The sequence below is a fragment of the Haliotis asinina genome, chromosome 5, assembly GCF_037392515.1.
Source record: "Haliotis asinina isolate JCU_RB_2024 chromosome 5, JCU_Hal_asi_v2, whole genome shotgun sequence".
In the NCBI taxonomy this organism is placed as follows: Eukaryota; Metazoa; Mollusca; class Gastropoda; order Lepetellida; family Haliotidae; genus Haliotis; species Haliotis asinina.
In genome coordinates, this window is record NC_090284.1 from 61,103,769 (window position 1) to 61,119,475 (window position 15,707).

At 40.1% G+C, this 15,707-nt stretch overlaps 1 protein-coding gene across 1 annotated transcript; it reads left to right on the top strand.

The window, feature by feature from the left end:
• The first annotated feature begins 282 nt into the window (after positions 1-282).
• On the top strand, positions 283-15,318 carry LOC137283949 (protein rtoA-like). Its single transcript, XM_067815621.1, has 11 exons — positions 283-354; positions 827-907; positions 2,753-2,822; positions 3,937-4,284; positions 4,776-5,025; positions 5,483-5,546; positions 5,785-5,866; positions 6,812-6,922; positions 13,837-13,942; positions 14,564-14,628; positions 15,233-15,318. The coding sequence occupies exons 1-11, from the start codon at positions 283-285 to the stop codon at positions 15,316-15,318; spliced, it is 1,335 nt and encodes a 444-aa protein (XP_067671722.1).
• The last annotated feature ends 389 nt before the right edge of the window (positions 15,319-15,707 follow it).

Here is a 15,707-nt window from a genome sequence, read left to right on the forward strand (position 1 = left end):
GGTCGAGTATAAAAGACAAATTCGTCTACAGCACTGTCGCGTTTATCGTTCACTTGTGTTCATACCGCTCCCATATTCTCGCTGTATTATTCTCATTGATTCTCCTTTTCTGTCATCATGAACAGATTTCTGCAAGGTTTGGGTCTGGTCTCAGGCGTCCCTACAGCCCAATAGCTCGGACCGCAGGCACCTCAAGCATAAGCATCAAGTCAGGTGGCAAGAGGTACGCCTATCGCCAACCAGCGATCTTCGTCCACCACCTCGACTTCGTTTTCAACCCCGATGACGTCCACGCCGTACTCTACGCCAGGAAAGGGAACTGGAGCAACTGGCGGAATGGCGTCTCAGTTGGATGTGAGTGAACATAATACCCCTGTGTAGTCCTTGTGCCGATACTACTTTATGCCACTAAATCTGCTTTATCCATGTATGCTGATTGTATACGTATGTCTTGCTTTTTGCCGTCACTTCAAATTTATAACATCACATTGTGTTTGCACATTAAAACGTTTTAGGAAAGTTTTGCATTGCTACATAACTATTTCTAAGATGTGAAAAAAAGCAACATTAACAAAATATCGTCAACAGAAGTTTCACGTAATATGTAATTGACGTATTTTTACTCACGTCATACTGCAAAGATTAGTGAAGGCGGTATGAAACCATACTACTACTACTACTACTACTACTACTACTACTACTACTACTACTACTACTACTACTACTACTACTACATCAGGTGATAGTGAGTTGGTACACAGGAACTGGAGGTGTCATGCTATTGACGTGCATGTATCTGACCTGTCCGAGGTGTCTCTTGTCACAGGCAAACGATGCAGCAGAGTTGCAGAGACTCCGTGAGGAGAATCCAAGAGTCAAAGATGAGATCAGGCATCTAAAGGGAATGGTAAGTCAAATGAATTTAGAACAATATTTACGTTACATGTCGCCATCTTCTTGCCGGGAGGAGTTGAACATGTCAATAATCAAACCCGGCCCTTCGACGTGATGAGCTCCTCACACCACCCCTTGATCGCAGATACTGTTGTATTAACAATACTGTCGGTGGAATACCTGATTGGCAGAATGTGAGCGTTTTGGTTTGGGAATACCTTCGAAATATTCATAAATCAATTTAAGTCCAGCTGTAGGGGAACATTGTGAATATTATTATTCTTGCACGGGCGGATACAGCTTTTTAAGAAAGGGGAAGTGGGTAGGGCTGGAATGTATGTGTGCGTGTGTGTGTACGTGCATGTGCACACGCACTTTTAAGCAAATAGGGTGCACTCTTCATTTTCACCCGAGTATCAATGGTCATTTAATAAATTTATAAACTTTCAGGACAACAGGACCCATTAACTGGATCAGCCTATGTTACCAACGACACAATATTGTCGTATGAGTTGTTTCAAAGGCATTTAGAAGTTGGTGGAATCAAGCTAAAAATGCTTTATCGTTCAACTTCTTTATTGTACAATAAAGAAGCTGAACCATAAAGCATTTTTAGTTTGACACAATATTGCATTTGAAACATTGGGATATTATCAGTGTCGCTATTGAAAGTAGACTCAGTAGTCGCGGGTAGTTTGTCAAAACATATACAGTCAGTTCGGTATTTGCATACATGCATTGCAGGGCAAGACATGGCAAACCGCCACCAACACGACCAGCATGTGGTTACATGAAAAGGGACACCTAAAACCCCGCGGAAATCGCTTACTATAATATGAGTGCATATAATAGTGGAACTGGCAACGAAGTGGCAGATAAACGAATTTAAACCCATGTCCTTCAAACATATCTTATTCCAAGAGAATGAAGAGAGCTTGACAAAAAAAGCTCGGTATTAATGCCTGTTCTGAACATGTACATATTTACGGAAGCTATTGACAAAAAAGCAAAATCCAATAAAGTAGTATAATATGCGCATGCACAAAAGTTAAGCGCCACTATTTCCACAGTGTCTTGATTTCACCACTGAAGATCAGAAATACAAACTATAAATGTTTATGACTGAATTAGCCTTCCATAAATTCTTGAACTTAAGATTGTCAAGATATGACAAGGAGAACGTTCTGCACGTGCAACTCCATTTCCCTACCACCTGAATCTTGAAGATCAAGTTTCACACACTTGGTTTCATCGGACTGTTATGAGATTCTCCTTTCACTTTAGAGTCAGAAAAACAGTCATGGCGAGGAGAAAGTTAACTACCGCTGACAGGTGGCAGATGATAGGCATGAAAATTGCTGGCATGTCATGCAAGACCATTGCAAGGCAAATGGATCGTCATCACAGCGTCAACACACGTTTAGTTGCCAAACATGATCAACCCAATGATGTCAATGACAGGCATAAATCTAGTTATGATATTTACCATTGAGTATCCAAAGTAGCAGATCACAAAAGTAGTGGGTGGATCTTAAGTTTTGTGCATGTGTGTATATAGGTACCACACGTTTGCTTGTTGAATAAAATATGGTATTTAATTGTTGAACTTTATGAATGATTTCTTAAGTCATTAAGTTCTTAATAATCATTTTCAAGAACCTAAAGCAGCTGATCATCGGGGATTCGTTCTTGATTATATCACTAATGTGTTCATGCCAATACAAGTTGCTGTGCAATGTTATACCAAGATGTTTATGACAAGAAACTACTTTAACAATCTACTGGTTGATTGTTTGTGTGAAAATAATAAGCTTACAGTTTTGTAAGGATAGAGCTCAGTTAACTATTGTTTTTCTAGTTCATTGTTATTGATGTAAGTAGCTGTAACACCAGGGTCATCAACAATAACACAAAGGGGTGTGTCATCAGTGAATAAACGGGTATTGGTATCAATGTTATCAACTAAGTCGTTAATGTATATCAAGAGTAATGATGGGCCCAAAACGGAGCCTCGTGGTACTCCTGCATTAACTGAGGAAATTAGATCGAAATCAGTTTATGACAGTTCTTTTTTCTTGCAAATAACTCTTGAACAATTTCAGTAAACAGCCCGAAACAGCTTTACCGTCATTACCAGTGCTTTTGCAATAAAATCGCACGAATAGGTCAGCTGGTATGAAGTTGAGTCATCCGGACTAAAGCCTGACGGAAAGGTAGTACTGATATTAATAAAAGGTAATCTAAGGTAATTGAAGATGTGTTTAAAAACACAGCGTTTAAAAGCCTTTGCCAAGCAGCTTGTTAGAGCAGGGAGACTATAGATTATCCCTGGTTAGAGCAACCGGTCTATAACTCTTTCCAGAGTGAAAGAAATACTGTTGTGATGATAAATTATATATGTTTAAAATGCTATCCGTATCTGTCGTACTAATTCCTTCTGAGCCCGATGCTTTAGATGTATTAACAGAGTTTAGCAAGTCTAAAACGTTAAAGGAGTTAACACAAGTTTGTTTAATTTTGAAATTTATTCGTTGAAGCAGTTGAGGTAAACCTTGTGAATGGTTCCCAGGTGTAGATTGGTGTACGAAGTTTTCTGTTAATGTATGTGCAGCATCAGTTTCGTTTTGGAACAGTATGTCGTCATATGTAGCGTCTTTAAACCTGCCTCAGTTTGCCTGATAGTTTCCTTAACTAGGTCGAAGTGTTCTGCAGTGTGACTGTTGTAGCCTGTTTTGTGTCATACCCTAACAGTTATATAATATCATTGAAAATATGGTAAACCTACAATTTCTTTACTGAAACTCATTATCAATTTGCTTCTCTCCCCAGTTTCACGAAACATAGGTGAAACCTCTGTGGTCATGTTCCCAAGAACATGAACATGTGTTAAACACAAGTTATGTAATATCAGTGAAAGTGCAAATTAAGTGTAACATATAACAATTGTAAAGATCATTGACACTACAATATGTCTAGTATTGATTCGTCACATTGAATAGGATTGAATGGAGGTTCGTGATAATGTTTGTTTTATTTTTGCAGCAGGACACAACGCCAACAGCAGCTGCATCGGCAGTTCCGTTGGCAGCGCCGACGACAGTTTCATTGACAGCAACGACAACAGCCCCATTAGCAACACCGTTGGTAGCAGCATCTTTACCGCAGACAGCGGCTTCAGCGGCAGCTCCCACAACAGCGCCATCGGGAGCACAGACAGCTGCTTCATTGGCCGCACCGACAGCAACTTCATTGGCAGCTCCTTTAGCCCCACCAGCAGCAGCTCCTTTAGCCCCACCAGCAGCAGCTCCTTTGGCCAGAGGAACAACCGCAGCAGCACCGGTGACCAGGAATGTGCCGACACAAACTCTTACAGCAGTGAGTATGCTGTTGGTATGCTATCACGGATAGCTTGGTTTTCGCTCTCACTGAGTGGCATGCATCTTTGATAGCTACATTAGTCTTTAGTTTCACTTGACACGACTTTGCAGTCTCGTCCTTCCGTCCGTCCGTCTGTCCGTCCGTCCATCCATGGATTATACTTCCACTCTGATTTTTCAATACACGTTATACTGCCGTGTCAGAGTAGGTTCAAGTAGCAACCTGTTTACAGATTGTCAAAACTGATCAAGGCAAACTCCTGAGCGTGTAATACAACTGATATTCTAATGAAACCACTCTACCTGGCTTTCTTGTTATCTAAGAATCTGAACCTGTTTCACATTGGTGCAATGGAGCAGTTCTTCATTACTGCATTTCATTGCTTTATCAACCGTTCATCGAGTCCTTTTTATGTTCTTTCAGGCTCAGGCAGCTGATGAAGCGAGACAGAGGCGGAATGCTAGGTACAGGCAAAGAGAAATAAGACAACGGCAACTTCAAAGGCAGCAACAACCTCAACAGCAGCAACAGCCCCAGCAGCATCAACAGCAGCCTCAACGACAACAGCACAGTCAGCAGCAACAACCCCGTCTGCAGCGGCAGCGAGAACAGCAGCACCAACAGTAGCAGCAGCCACGACGGCAGACTTGCCAGCAGCAGAAGCTACGTCAGAGGCAGCAGCAGCATCGAAAACAACAAGAAACTCCATACCAGGAGCTGCTACGTCTATATGATGAGGAGAAGAGGACTTCGGTGAGATATCTCACTTGGCTTTTGAGAATGGGAATATTAAAAACCTGCAATCTCAAACTCAAACTGCCAGTACTGGTTATAAGAGTCATTTGGTTAGTGAACCACAAGGGTGTAAGTCGTTGCCCATTCTGTCAGTATCAAGATTTTCCAAATTAGACCCTGTTCACTGACAAGAATATTCACTCTTAATTACCGATAATCTTGACACCTGTTGATGAAACAATCTTCCCATTGTTGTGATTGAACCTTAATGGCTCTAAGCAAAGCGTCAAAATGTTTCATATGTTAGTAGTTTTTAGGTCCCTGGAGACGCAGATCGACAAAAACAAGATGTTCTGAAAAAGCCCACGTGCAGTGGGGACAAACTCAAAATGTTGCACCATATGTTAAGTAGAGTAAAGTTACCAGTTCCCTATGGACTGGAGATGATGTCTAAGTATTGCTTGTTTCCTTGTAGACAAGGGGCCGAATACGGAAACCAGCCGGTGTTGTCCAGGTGGCGATGGGAGGAGGAATGTCCAGTAAGTTGAACGCCACGTGTTTCTAAACTTTCTCGCATTTACATTGGATATTTACTATATGAAGTAACACCTGTGATGATGACTGATGTATAAGATGTTTTCATCTTTGTCTCTCCAAATGTGAACAAAACCATTTTTCTTCAGATGTCATTACTGTCCAACAGCGTGTCTTCATCGGACAAATTCAAGGTTAGACGTGTCGTTCATCAGCTAGCAGTCCTTTTTTTTCTCCATCCAGTCCAAAATCTCCGACAGCAGTCTCATCGACAGCTCCGGAAGCAGTCCCTGTTGGCAGCCCCGACAGCAGCTGTGTCATCAAGGTGGGAGGATTGTCTAGTAAGTTGAACGCCATGTGTTTCTAAACTTTCTCGCATTTTCATTGGATATTTCCTATATGAAGTAACGCCTTTGATGATGACTGTGATGTATAAGATGTTTTCGTCTTCGTCTCCTCACATGTGAACTAAACCTTTTGACTTCAGATGTCATTACTGTACAACAGCGAGTATTCATCAGACAAAGACAGGGTTAGATGCCTCGTTCGTCAGCTGCGCTAGCATGTCTCCATCCTCAATTGTGATGCATTGCCGTCACTGACATCCAGCCTCCACCCCAGCCAGTCCCCAAAAGTTGGCTTTATCAGTGTGAAGACATTCTCAGTCAGCCTTCCCAGTGATCAACCTTAAGGCTGCGTCTGTCTGTCCATGACCGTCAACTACAACGCCTTGTTTTTGTTATCTTTCCAGGTATACAGTTGTGATAATCAAACCCCTTAAAACTTTTCTAAATCATTTCTTGAGTGCAGATTTCATCATTTACCATGTTCGCTGCCTTGAACTATTTTTGGCTCGCGTTTGAAATATGGTCTAGCCATCCAATATCAAAGTATTTATTTGTGACAATACAAGTTAATTCATCTTATTAGAATCGCTGTCCAGTGATTCTAACCTAACAACCAAAACATTTTTCACCTCACCTCTTCTTGAGGCAAGACTTACTTCATGATCAAAAGTTTTATGTCATTTGAGTAGAGGATGTATATAGAATTTGTCCACAACAGTTGTAATATAGCTACGTATACACGGAATGTAATGGTTGAGTTTCTATCAATGAAACTGCAGTGAAAGCATAATTTAATGCTGGTTGTAAAGATCAGTAAAATACTGGTATGATTCATCAAATTGGTTCCTTGTATGCAATCGATGTTCGTGGATGTTCACCATATGGAAGGGTACATAAGTCCTTACGCTTATTTCTATTTTTAGTTGGAAACAACACCGACCGCCACTGTGCCAGCTCGAACGGCAGCTCCTGTAACAGTACCGATGACAACAGTAACGAGAATGACCACTGCAACAGCGTTAGCCGCATCACCGGTGAGTATGGGTGTGGTGACTACCTCCTTCCGTAGTGAGCATGGGTGTGGTGACTCTACCTCCTTCAGCAGAGAGCATGGGTGTGGTGACTATAGTTGATCTCTGACAGTTTGGTTTTCACTAACAATGAGAGGCATGCATTGTCGATAGGCGGGTTAGTCTTGAGCTTCACACTCAGACACGACTGAAGTCTTGTTGCATCTTCTCAGTTAGTCCCACAGCACTTTGGTGAGATTTGTTATATGACTTTCTAGAATGTTTCTACCAATGTGTCTCTTAGCAACCGTTTACGACCACTCGTTTTTGAATGCTAAACATTCATATATGGACAATGTATCTAACAATATTTATTTAGGCACCCGTGGCGAGCCACCTCCTCGTGGTGGGTGCTGGGTAACGCCAAGAGCTCGCCGATATCCCCGTAGTGGACCCGGGGGGGATATTTGGTCCACCAACCCGTTTGCCGTGGGTTGCAGCCCTGTGTCGGCGGAGGAGGGGATCCTGGTGGTTGAGGGCAATAGGAGCTTGCAACCGTGTTCCTGTTGCTCAATACACCACTTCGGCCCTGACTTCGCCTAGACGGGTGGTCGAATAGGCCCGGTTCGACCAATCGGCTGGTCATGCCAAGCCCTGTGCATGGGGTATTATTATGTTTATCAATGCACATATATCATTTGGAATCGTTGTAAATTTGGACTTGGCTTTATAATCTAAAACATTTTGAATTTGAAGTATGTTGTTCTGTAATTTGCCTAGAGTCCTATGCCAGAAGGCGGTGGCTCATAGGCCAATCTGGTAGAATTATTAATCTCTTAATTCTTCTGCTGGAGTATATCATCCGGGTATCCTTGGTGCTGCAAGCTGGAGGCCCGCTTGCTTTAGCATTGTCCTCGTGATACTCCGTGGTGGGTGGGCAGCTCGGATGATGAACCATATGACACCAATCATGGCTTATGAAATACCCCCCCAAAAAACCAAACGTCCACTTGAAATTGATCCCGTTGATACTTCTCATAGACCGTCTCTATCGATTGAGTATTGGCCACGTTTCCTCGTTATTGAGACTCCGGACAAGACACCATTGAAGTTGAACCCTTTCGCAGTATCTAAGGGCATTCAAGGTATTGCTGGGGAACATTAGACGCTTGCGTTCGGGTGCACTGCTAAAAGAGTGTGGCAAGAAACAGCAGACAACCAATCTGATGAACATTGAATCTTTTGTGGGCATTCCGGTCACGGTCTCTGCTCACAAGACCTTGAACACAAGTAAAGGTATCGTCAGAGATCGTGATCGGTTGTTTGCTGACATGTCCGAGCTTGATATAGCATGCGAAATGAAGGATCAAGGTGTGCTGTATGTGAAGCGCTTTTCCACCCGAAAAAACAATGAAACAATCCAAACAAATACCTATCTGTTTTCTTTTTCATTGCCGAATGCTCCCAAATCAGTAAAGGCGGGTTACTGCAATATCCAAGTTGAAACCTACATCCCCAACCCGCTCAGGTGTTTTAAATGTCAGAAATATGGACACGTGTATCTACCTGCACATTGTCTGTTGTGTGTGCTCACTGTGGTGAGAAGACACACACAACAGAAGATTGTGACAGTGACTTTAAAAAATGCACTAACTGCTCTGGCGACCATTCATCTTCGTCAAAACAGTGTCCAATATGGAAAGAGCAAATGGCGATTAACAAAATAAAGTTCACCCAAAATATCTCTTTTTCTGAGGCAAAGAAACTGGTGAAGAGATCTGACCTTCTAGAAAGTTATGCTACAGTACCAAAATCATCATCTGAATCCAGCTCTAAAATAAGAAAATCATGCACAGGATGCCAAACTACCTTGACTTGGGTCAGTTCCGACTCCCCACAGGTTTTATACCCTGCTATATCATCCCAGACTGAGGAATCACTTCCTACTACATCAAAGTCCTCTGATCATAAGTCATCTTCACAGTCACGCTCTGAGTCTCATTCAACAGCTGATAGACAACAAATTGTTAAAACTAAACCCAAACCTAAGTCTGATGCTTCAAAACAGCAAAGTGGCAGAGCTCCTAAGGGGTCACAAAATAAAATTCAATTGTTTAATAAATATGGGTCTCTTGAAGATATGGACGTTTCTGAAAACGTCCATTCTAGGACACATAGCTTGTCGCCCTCCAAAAGAGTGTGGGGTAGATCCCCCCAAAATCCCCCCAAAAGATAGTTTATTCCAATAATATTGTACAATGGAACTGCAGAGGATTGAGGACTAATTTACATGAATTACAGCTATTAGTCCAAGATTTCACACCTTCAGCGTTATGTCTCCAAGAGACATATTTAAAACAAACAGATGCATTTGACCTTCGTCATTTTAATGCATATCATTCTTTTTCACCTCTGGGTGATAGGGCCACTGGCGGATCATCCATTCTAGTCAAACAAAACGTTATTCAAAGCCCTGTTTCACTTAATACTAATATGCAGGCTGTTGCAGTGAGAATTATTTTACATGTAGCGTTTACGCTATGCTCTCTTTATATTTCACCATCTTCGGCTTTTGCCAAAACTGATCTTCAAGCTCTATATGATCAGCTCCCGAAGCCCTGTATTATAATGGGAGATTTAAATGGCCACAACCCACTCTGGGGTAGTGTAAATACAAACACTAGAGGTAAATTGTTGGAGGACTTTTGTTCTGACAATGATTTATGTATTTATAATGATGGTTCCAACACATATTTACACCCTGGTACAGGCACCTTTTTCTGCTCTCGACTTGTCACTTACAAATTCAGAACTATTAAATGAATTCGAATGGTCAGTCCACGATGACCTCTGTGGAAGTGACCATTTTCCTACTATATTAAAAGCTGTAACTCCATCTGATTTTCCTCCATCATCAAGGCGGAATTTTACAAAGGCTAACTGGACTTTATATGAAACACTGTGTGCTGAAAAACTTAAACCCGAACTTTTTATTGACGATGAACTGAATTCCATAGCTGATGAGTGTATACCAAATTCCTCTGTAGTTCCACACATAAGAAAACCATGGTTCAACGATGAGTGCAAACAAGCTAGGAAGGCAAGGAAAAAGGCAGAACATTATTTCCGTCGTCATCCTATGGTACATAATTTAAATAAATTTAAAATTTTAAATGCTAAAGCACGGCGTACTTTTAAACACAACAAACTCCAATCTTGGCAAAATTATGTGTCCAAAATAAATTCTCGGACACCCATGTCCAAGATATGGAACATGGTCCAGAAAATCAAAGGTAAAGGTACTAAATCTAGTGTCCATCATTTTAAACATGGTGATCAATTGCTTACTGATAAATCAGATATTGCTAATAAACTAGATGAAACCTTTGCTAAACACTCTTCCTCTTCAAATTATGTACCAAAATTCCAGCAATATCAAAAACAAGAAGAAAAGAAAACTATTAATTTCAATACTGATAATGGGGAAGATTATAATGAAACGTTTTCTATTCATGAACTCCATACTGCTCTTGATCAAGCTCATGACACTGCTACTGGAGCTGATAACATACATTATCAACTCCTGAAGCACTTACCAGAAACTCTTCTCAATATTTTTTATGATATTTGGACATCGGGTAGCTTTCCTCCCTCATGGCGTGACGCCATAGTAGTACCCATACCTAAACCTGGAAGTGATCATACGGATCCATCCAATTATCGTCCGATTTCATTAACTAGCTGTGTTTGCAAGACCATGGAACGCATGATAAATAATCGACTAGTTTGGTACTTGGAAACAAAGAACCTTATAACTGATATACAGTGTGGTTTCCGTAAAAACAGAAGTACTGTCGATCACTTAGTGCGTTTAGAATCATTTGTTAAAAATGCACTAATTAATAAACAACATGCTGTGTCTATCTTTTTTGATCTAGAAAAAGCATATGACACAACCTGGAAATATGGTATTTTAAGAGACCTACATGACAACGGCTTGCGAGGTCGTTTACCTCAATTTATAGCAATTTTTTTAAATGACAGACAGTTTCAAGTTCGAGTGGGTTCTACCCTGTCTGATCATTACAATCAGGATCAGGGTGTTCCACAAGGCAGTATTTTGTCTGTCACACTTTTTAGCATAAAGATAAATAGTTTATCAAAAGTTTTAAACGATTCAATTGATGGATCGTTATTTGTGGATGATTTTAATATTTCTTGTCGTGGGAAAAATATGCATGCTATTGAACGTCAACTGCAGTTGTGTTTAAACAAAATAAATAAATGGTGTCTTGAAAACGGCTTTAAATTTTCTAAATCCAAAACTAACTGTATACATTTTTGCAGAAAATATAAACCACATAAGGACCCCGAACTATCTCTAGATGGCACTCCCATCAAAGTTGTAAAGGAGGCCAAGTTCTTGGGCCTAATCTTTGACTCTCATTTAACATTTCTGCCTCATATCAAGTCCCTTAAAACTAAATGCTTGAAGGCTCTTGACTTGTTGAAAGTTGTTTCCAACTCAAAGTGGGGAGGGGATCAAGCAACCCTCTTACACCTGTATCGATCACTCATACGTTCGAAACTCGATTATGGTTCCATCGTATATGGTGGAGCCTGCAACAGCAACCTTAAACTTCTTGATTCTGTCCACCATCAAGGCTTAAGACTTTGCCTTGGGTCTTTCAGAACTTCACCTATTGATAGTCTCTACGTTGAGGCCGATGAACCATCTCTTACTCAACGTCTTTACAATACATTACTAAATTATATTCTAATGAATCTAACCCTGCCTATAACTGTGTGTTGAATCCCCTTTATGAGGATTTGTATAACAAAAAGTCTTCTCTTGTTCCACCTCTTGGGCACAGAATTAAACCATTTATTTCTTCTGCCGGTATTGAGCTGGAAAGTATATCGCCTTCCCGTCTTCTTTCTTCTCCTCCTTGGCAGTTGGTTAGGCCACAAGTTGACCTAACATTAACATTTTTAAAAAAATCAGAAACAAATGACTTACAAAATAAACAAGAATATCATCAATTAAAGCATAAATATAGCAATTACAAACCCTTATTTACAGATGGGTCCAAGGACGGTGGCGCAGTGGCCTGTGCCACTGTCATTGGATCCAGAACAATATCTTCTAGATTACCACATAATAGTTCTATTTTTACAGCTGAAGCTAACGCCATATTAACAGCTCTCAAATATATTCAAAGACACCCGAAACGTAAACAATATATAATCTATTCCGATTCTCTTTCTTGCCTTCAGGCTATTAAAATATTTCTTGCAAACATCCACTTTTAATAGAAATTATTGAATTGTATAATGATCTTGCTACTGGCCAATACGACATCGTCTTTTGTTGGTTACCCAGCCATGTAGGCATTTCTGGTAACACATTGGCTGACCTTGCTGCTAAAGCAGCACTCAACAAATCTGTGACACCACTTCTTATTCCTTATAGTGATTACAAAGCCACCATTAGATCTTATATCCGTGATCTGATGCAAAAGAAGTGGGACACCCAAGTGGGTATCAATAAATTACATGAGACAAAACCTTACATTGGTTATACCCACTTGGGTTGTCAGTCCAGATTTGAAGAGGTTATTTTGCGACGATGTCGTGTTGGCCACACTAGATACACTCATGCGTACCTGTTAAAAGGTGAAGATCCTCCATTTTGTATCCCTTGTGATGAGAGAGTCACGGTCAAGCATATTCTGCTTGACTGTGTTGAATTCTCCATCACAAGGGATAAGTATTTTACAGTTAAAACAATTAAGGTTCTTTTTACCAGCGTTAATTCTCATTTAATTATAGGTTTTTTAAAAGAAATTGATTTTTTGGTTGAATTTTGAATAATATGTTTCTGTAAATAGATGTATTTTAATGACTGGTAGTTTAGATTAGTAACTTGAATTGTTGGTGGCTGTACCCTCAAAGGGGGTTGAAGTATTGTAAAATTATTGTCCTCCTGAGAGGGTACGTAGGTCCACAAACATACAAAGTAAATTCTAAATTTCCACGTTTTTAATGGTAGTATAAGTGTATTTTTATTGTTTGGCTAGATTTCCGAAATTGCTGACGGCTGAGGGGATGATGTAAATCCAGCTAGGGTCCATGCAGGTAGCAAAAGTACTGTAAGTCCCCATGGTCCCTAGTATGGTGATCTACCTTCAGTTGTTGGCAATCTATAGCCCGGTTTTATATTGTATTGTCCTCTATAGATAAATTGTTTTAGGCATAGCTACTAGTTTTACATTCATTTCTGTGATGTTCTAGTTGTTTTACTGTCCTTCGTCGACTGATTGTTATAATACTCATATATTCCATTTTAATGTTCCGTTCCCGTCACGATATGGCTGAAATATTGCCGATGTGACATTAAATTTTAACTCACTCACTCACTCAATATTTATTTATATAACAAAAATCAATACATACATATATGTTCTTATTCCAAACACAGTAAGTTGCTGGTTCCGTTTTATGTTGTGCACATGCTTATCATTCAATTATTCTAGAAAACATTTTCCAAATATCTTGCAGTTGTTCACATTACCAAGACAAGTGTGAGATTGTTTCAACCTCACATCATCAAAAGCTATCTAAACTGCTTTCACCTGATTTGGTCTTAAATAAACTTGAATTAGTTCATAGTATACAATGTACAATCCTGAACTGAAACCATCACAGTTTATTATCCCTTACGGTCTTTCAAGGTTTTAAAAATATTTCCCCCATTCAGGTTCAGCAAGCATACAATCCTCTCACTCAGTCTTGAATTGTAAGTTAACTTATGCCATTAAAACACAATAATGACACTTGGCAACAGGTCCTTGAAGCATGCTGGGGTATACATACTACTACAGCAGATTGAGCTCGTCATTATCAGCCTAGCGTTTTCCACGGAGATGTTCCTTCAGTTTTGGAAATAGGTGAAGGTCGTTTGGGGCCAGGTCAGGTGAATATGGAGGATGAGGAGTTCTTCGAAGCCACACTGATGTACTGCAGACTTTGCCAGTTGGAGGTGTGAGACGAAGCATTGTCATGCAAAATCATAACTCCAGCCCTCAACATCTCTCCCGTTGTACTCGTATGTATACCACAGTATTCTTCGAGGACCTGTTGCTTTCAAACTAGTTGATCTTTTTGAGTAAAATAACTGGAAATGCTGATGAAGAACACTGTCCAACAAGACTTCTAAGATAAGTTGGTGTCACCAGTCTAGAAATCATGTAGGCATAGAACTTTTTGACCATCTTTCGTATTTAACTTAGACTGATAGCTTTAATAGTCATGATAAGAGCATTATAATAGAGAAAATGTACGCCAAATACCAAAGTGTTTTGAAATTCCTTGAATATTAACTTACTCACATGTAATTCCGTTGCGTCTAAATTGATAAAAACACGAATCTGACTAAAACCCCTCTGAAACCAAGCAGAAGTGAAAATTACCTTTTTACAAATTTTAAAATAATTGATATTACATTTTGGGAGAAGAAGCATAGCATAAACACTAGTATTTTGTTTATGTAACACAGTCGAAGAGGTCGTTGCTGAATCTGTGAATCCAAATGAGTCCAACCGGTAAATGTACCATACTATTGTGATCAGAGAAAGGGTTAAAAAAGTGTTTGTTTTCTTGTAGGAGAGGGAAAGAGTACAGAAACCGGCTAGGATCGTCCATAGAGGCGTTGGGAGGAGCAGTGACATGTGAGTTGATCGCCACGTGTTTATAAAGCTTGAAATCACTGGTTTCTTGCATTAGAATTCGGCATATGAAATAATTATAATGTAGACAATGGCGTAACAATGCTTACATGCTTATCTTGTTTCAACCCAACCTTTCTTTCTTCAGATAATCGTATCACACAACGGAAATAGTCAACATTAGCTGTCTGTCATCCTCAATCGCCTTCTGTAGCAGTCTTCCACCGCCAGCCACCTAACTTGTCTCCCTCTTGTCTTGTCTTCCTCAGTCGGTAGCCATCATCCCTGTAATCCCAGTGATTTAGCACACACTACCACCAGTCCCTTCATGAAGGAAAGGCGCCCATCCTCTCGCTACATCTCCAGGTATACAGTTATAATAATTAAACCTATCACCTATCAAAAGTTTTCATAGTGCAGATAGTTCCATTGTGTAACTCTGCAGCTGCCTTTCAAGGTTTGATGTTAGCTTTCACAAAAGTATTCCCCATTAAATATACAAACCATCACAAAGGAACGCTACAAATTATTTCATCATCTTTAACAGAATCTATTCAAATATTCCCATTCTTACAAAATAATATGATTATTATCTTTTTCTCTCCAGGTGTGTCGAGAGTCCAGAACTTCCTCATTACATCTGCCATTTACACCGCACATGTGCAGGAATCCTTACCACTTCCTATACTATAAGGTCATTCCCACGATCGTGCTGATTAGTATGCGACAGTTCTCTCCTCTTTTGATATAACCCAGAGGGTTTTTTAAGTGAATTACATGTTAGGCCAAATCCCCAACTCCTTGATGATGTATCGTTTACCTACTGATAACCGGGCAGCTTTGAGGTGTTGAGGGGTGCTTCATGTTTCATGGCTCACACTCCTACATGAAACAACCGCTAACACCTTCCAGTTGAACGATGACTCGATGGTATTCGTAAGCATTGTATCGGTTAGTTATATTGGGAGAGCATTTGAAATATAACTGTCGTCAAGAGATTCACAACCACTGGGACGAGAATGTCAGATCATACTGATATTTCTCTTTCACTTTGGGGCCTATTTGGTTTATTATCATAGTTT

Excerpts from the sequence above, each read along its gene's own strand:
- LOC137283949 (XM_067815621.1), top strand. The coding sequence starts at position 283 with ATGACGTCCACGCCGTACTCTACGCCAGGAAAGGGAACTGGAGCAACT. Across the intron at positions 5,026-5,482 it reads ATGAGGAGAAGAGGACTTCG|ACAAGGGGCCGAATACGGAA; the intron begins GTGAGATATCTC and ends GTTTCCTTGTAG. Across the intron at positions 6,923-13,836 it reads CAGCGTTAGCCGCATCACCG|TTTTGGAAATAGGTGAAGGT; the intron begins GTGAGTATGGGT and ends ATGTTCCTTCAG.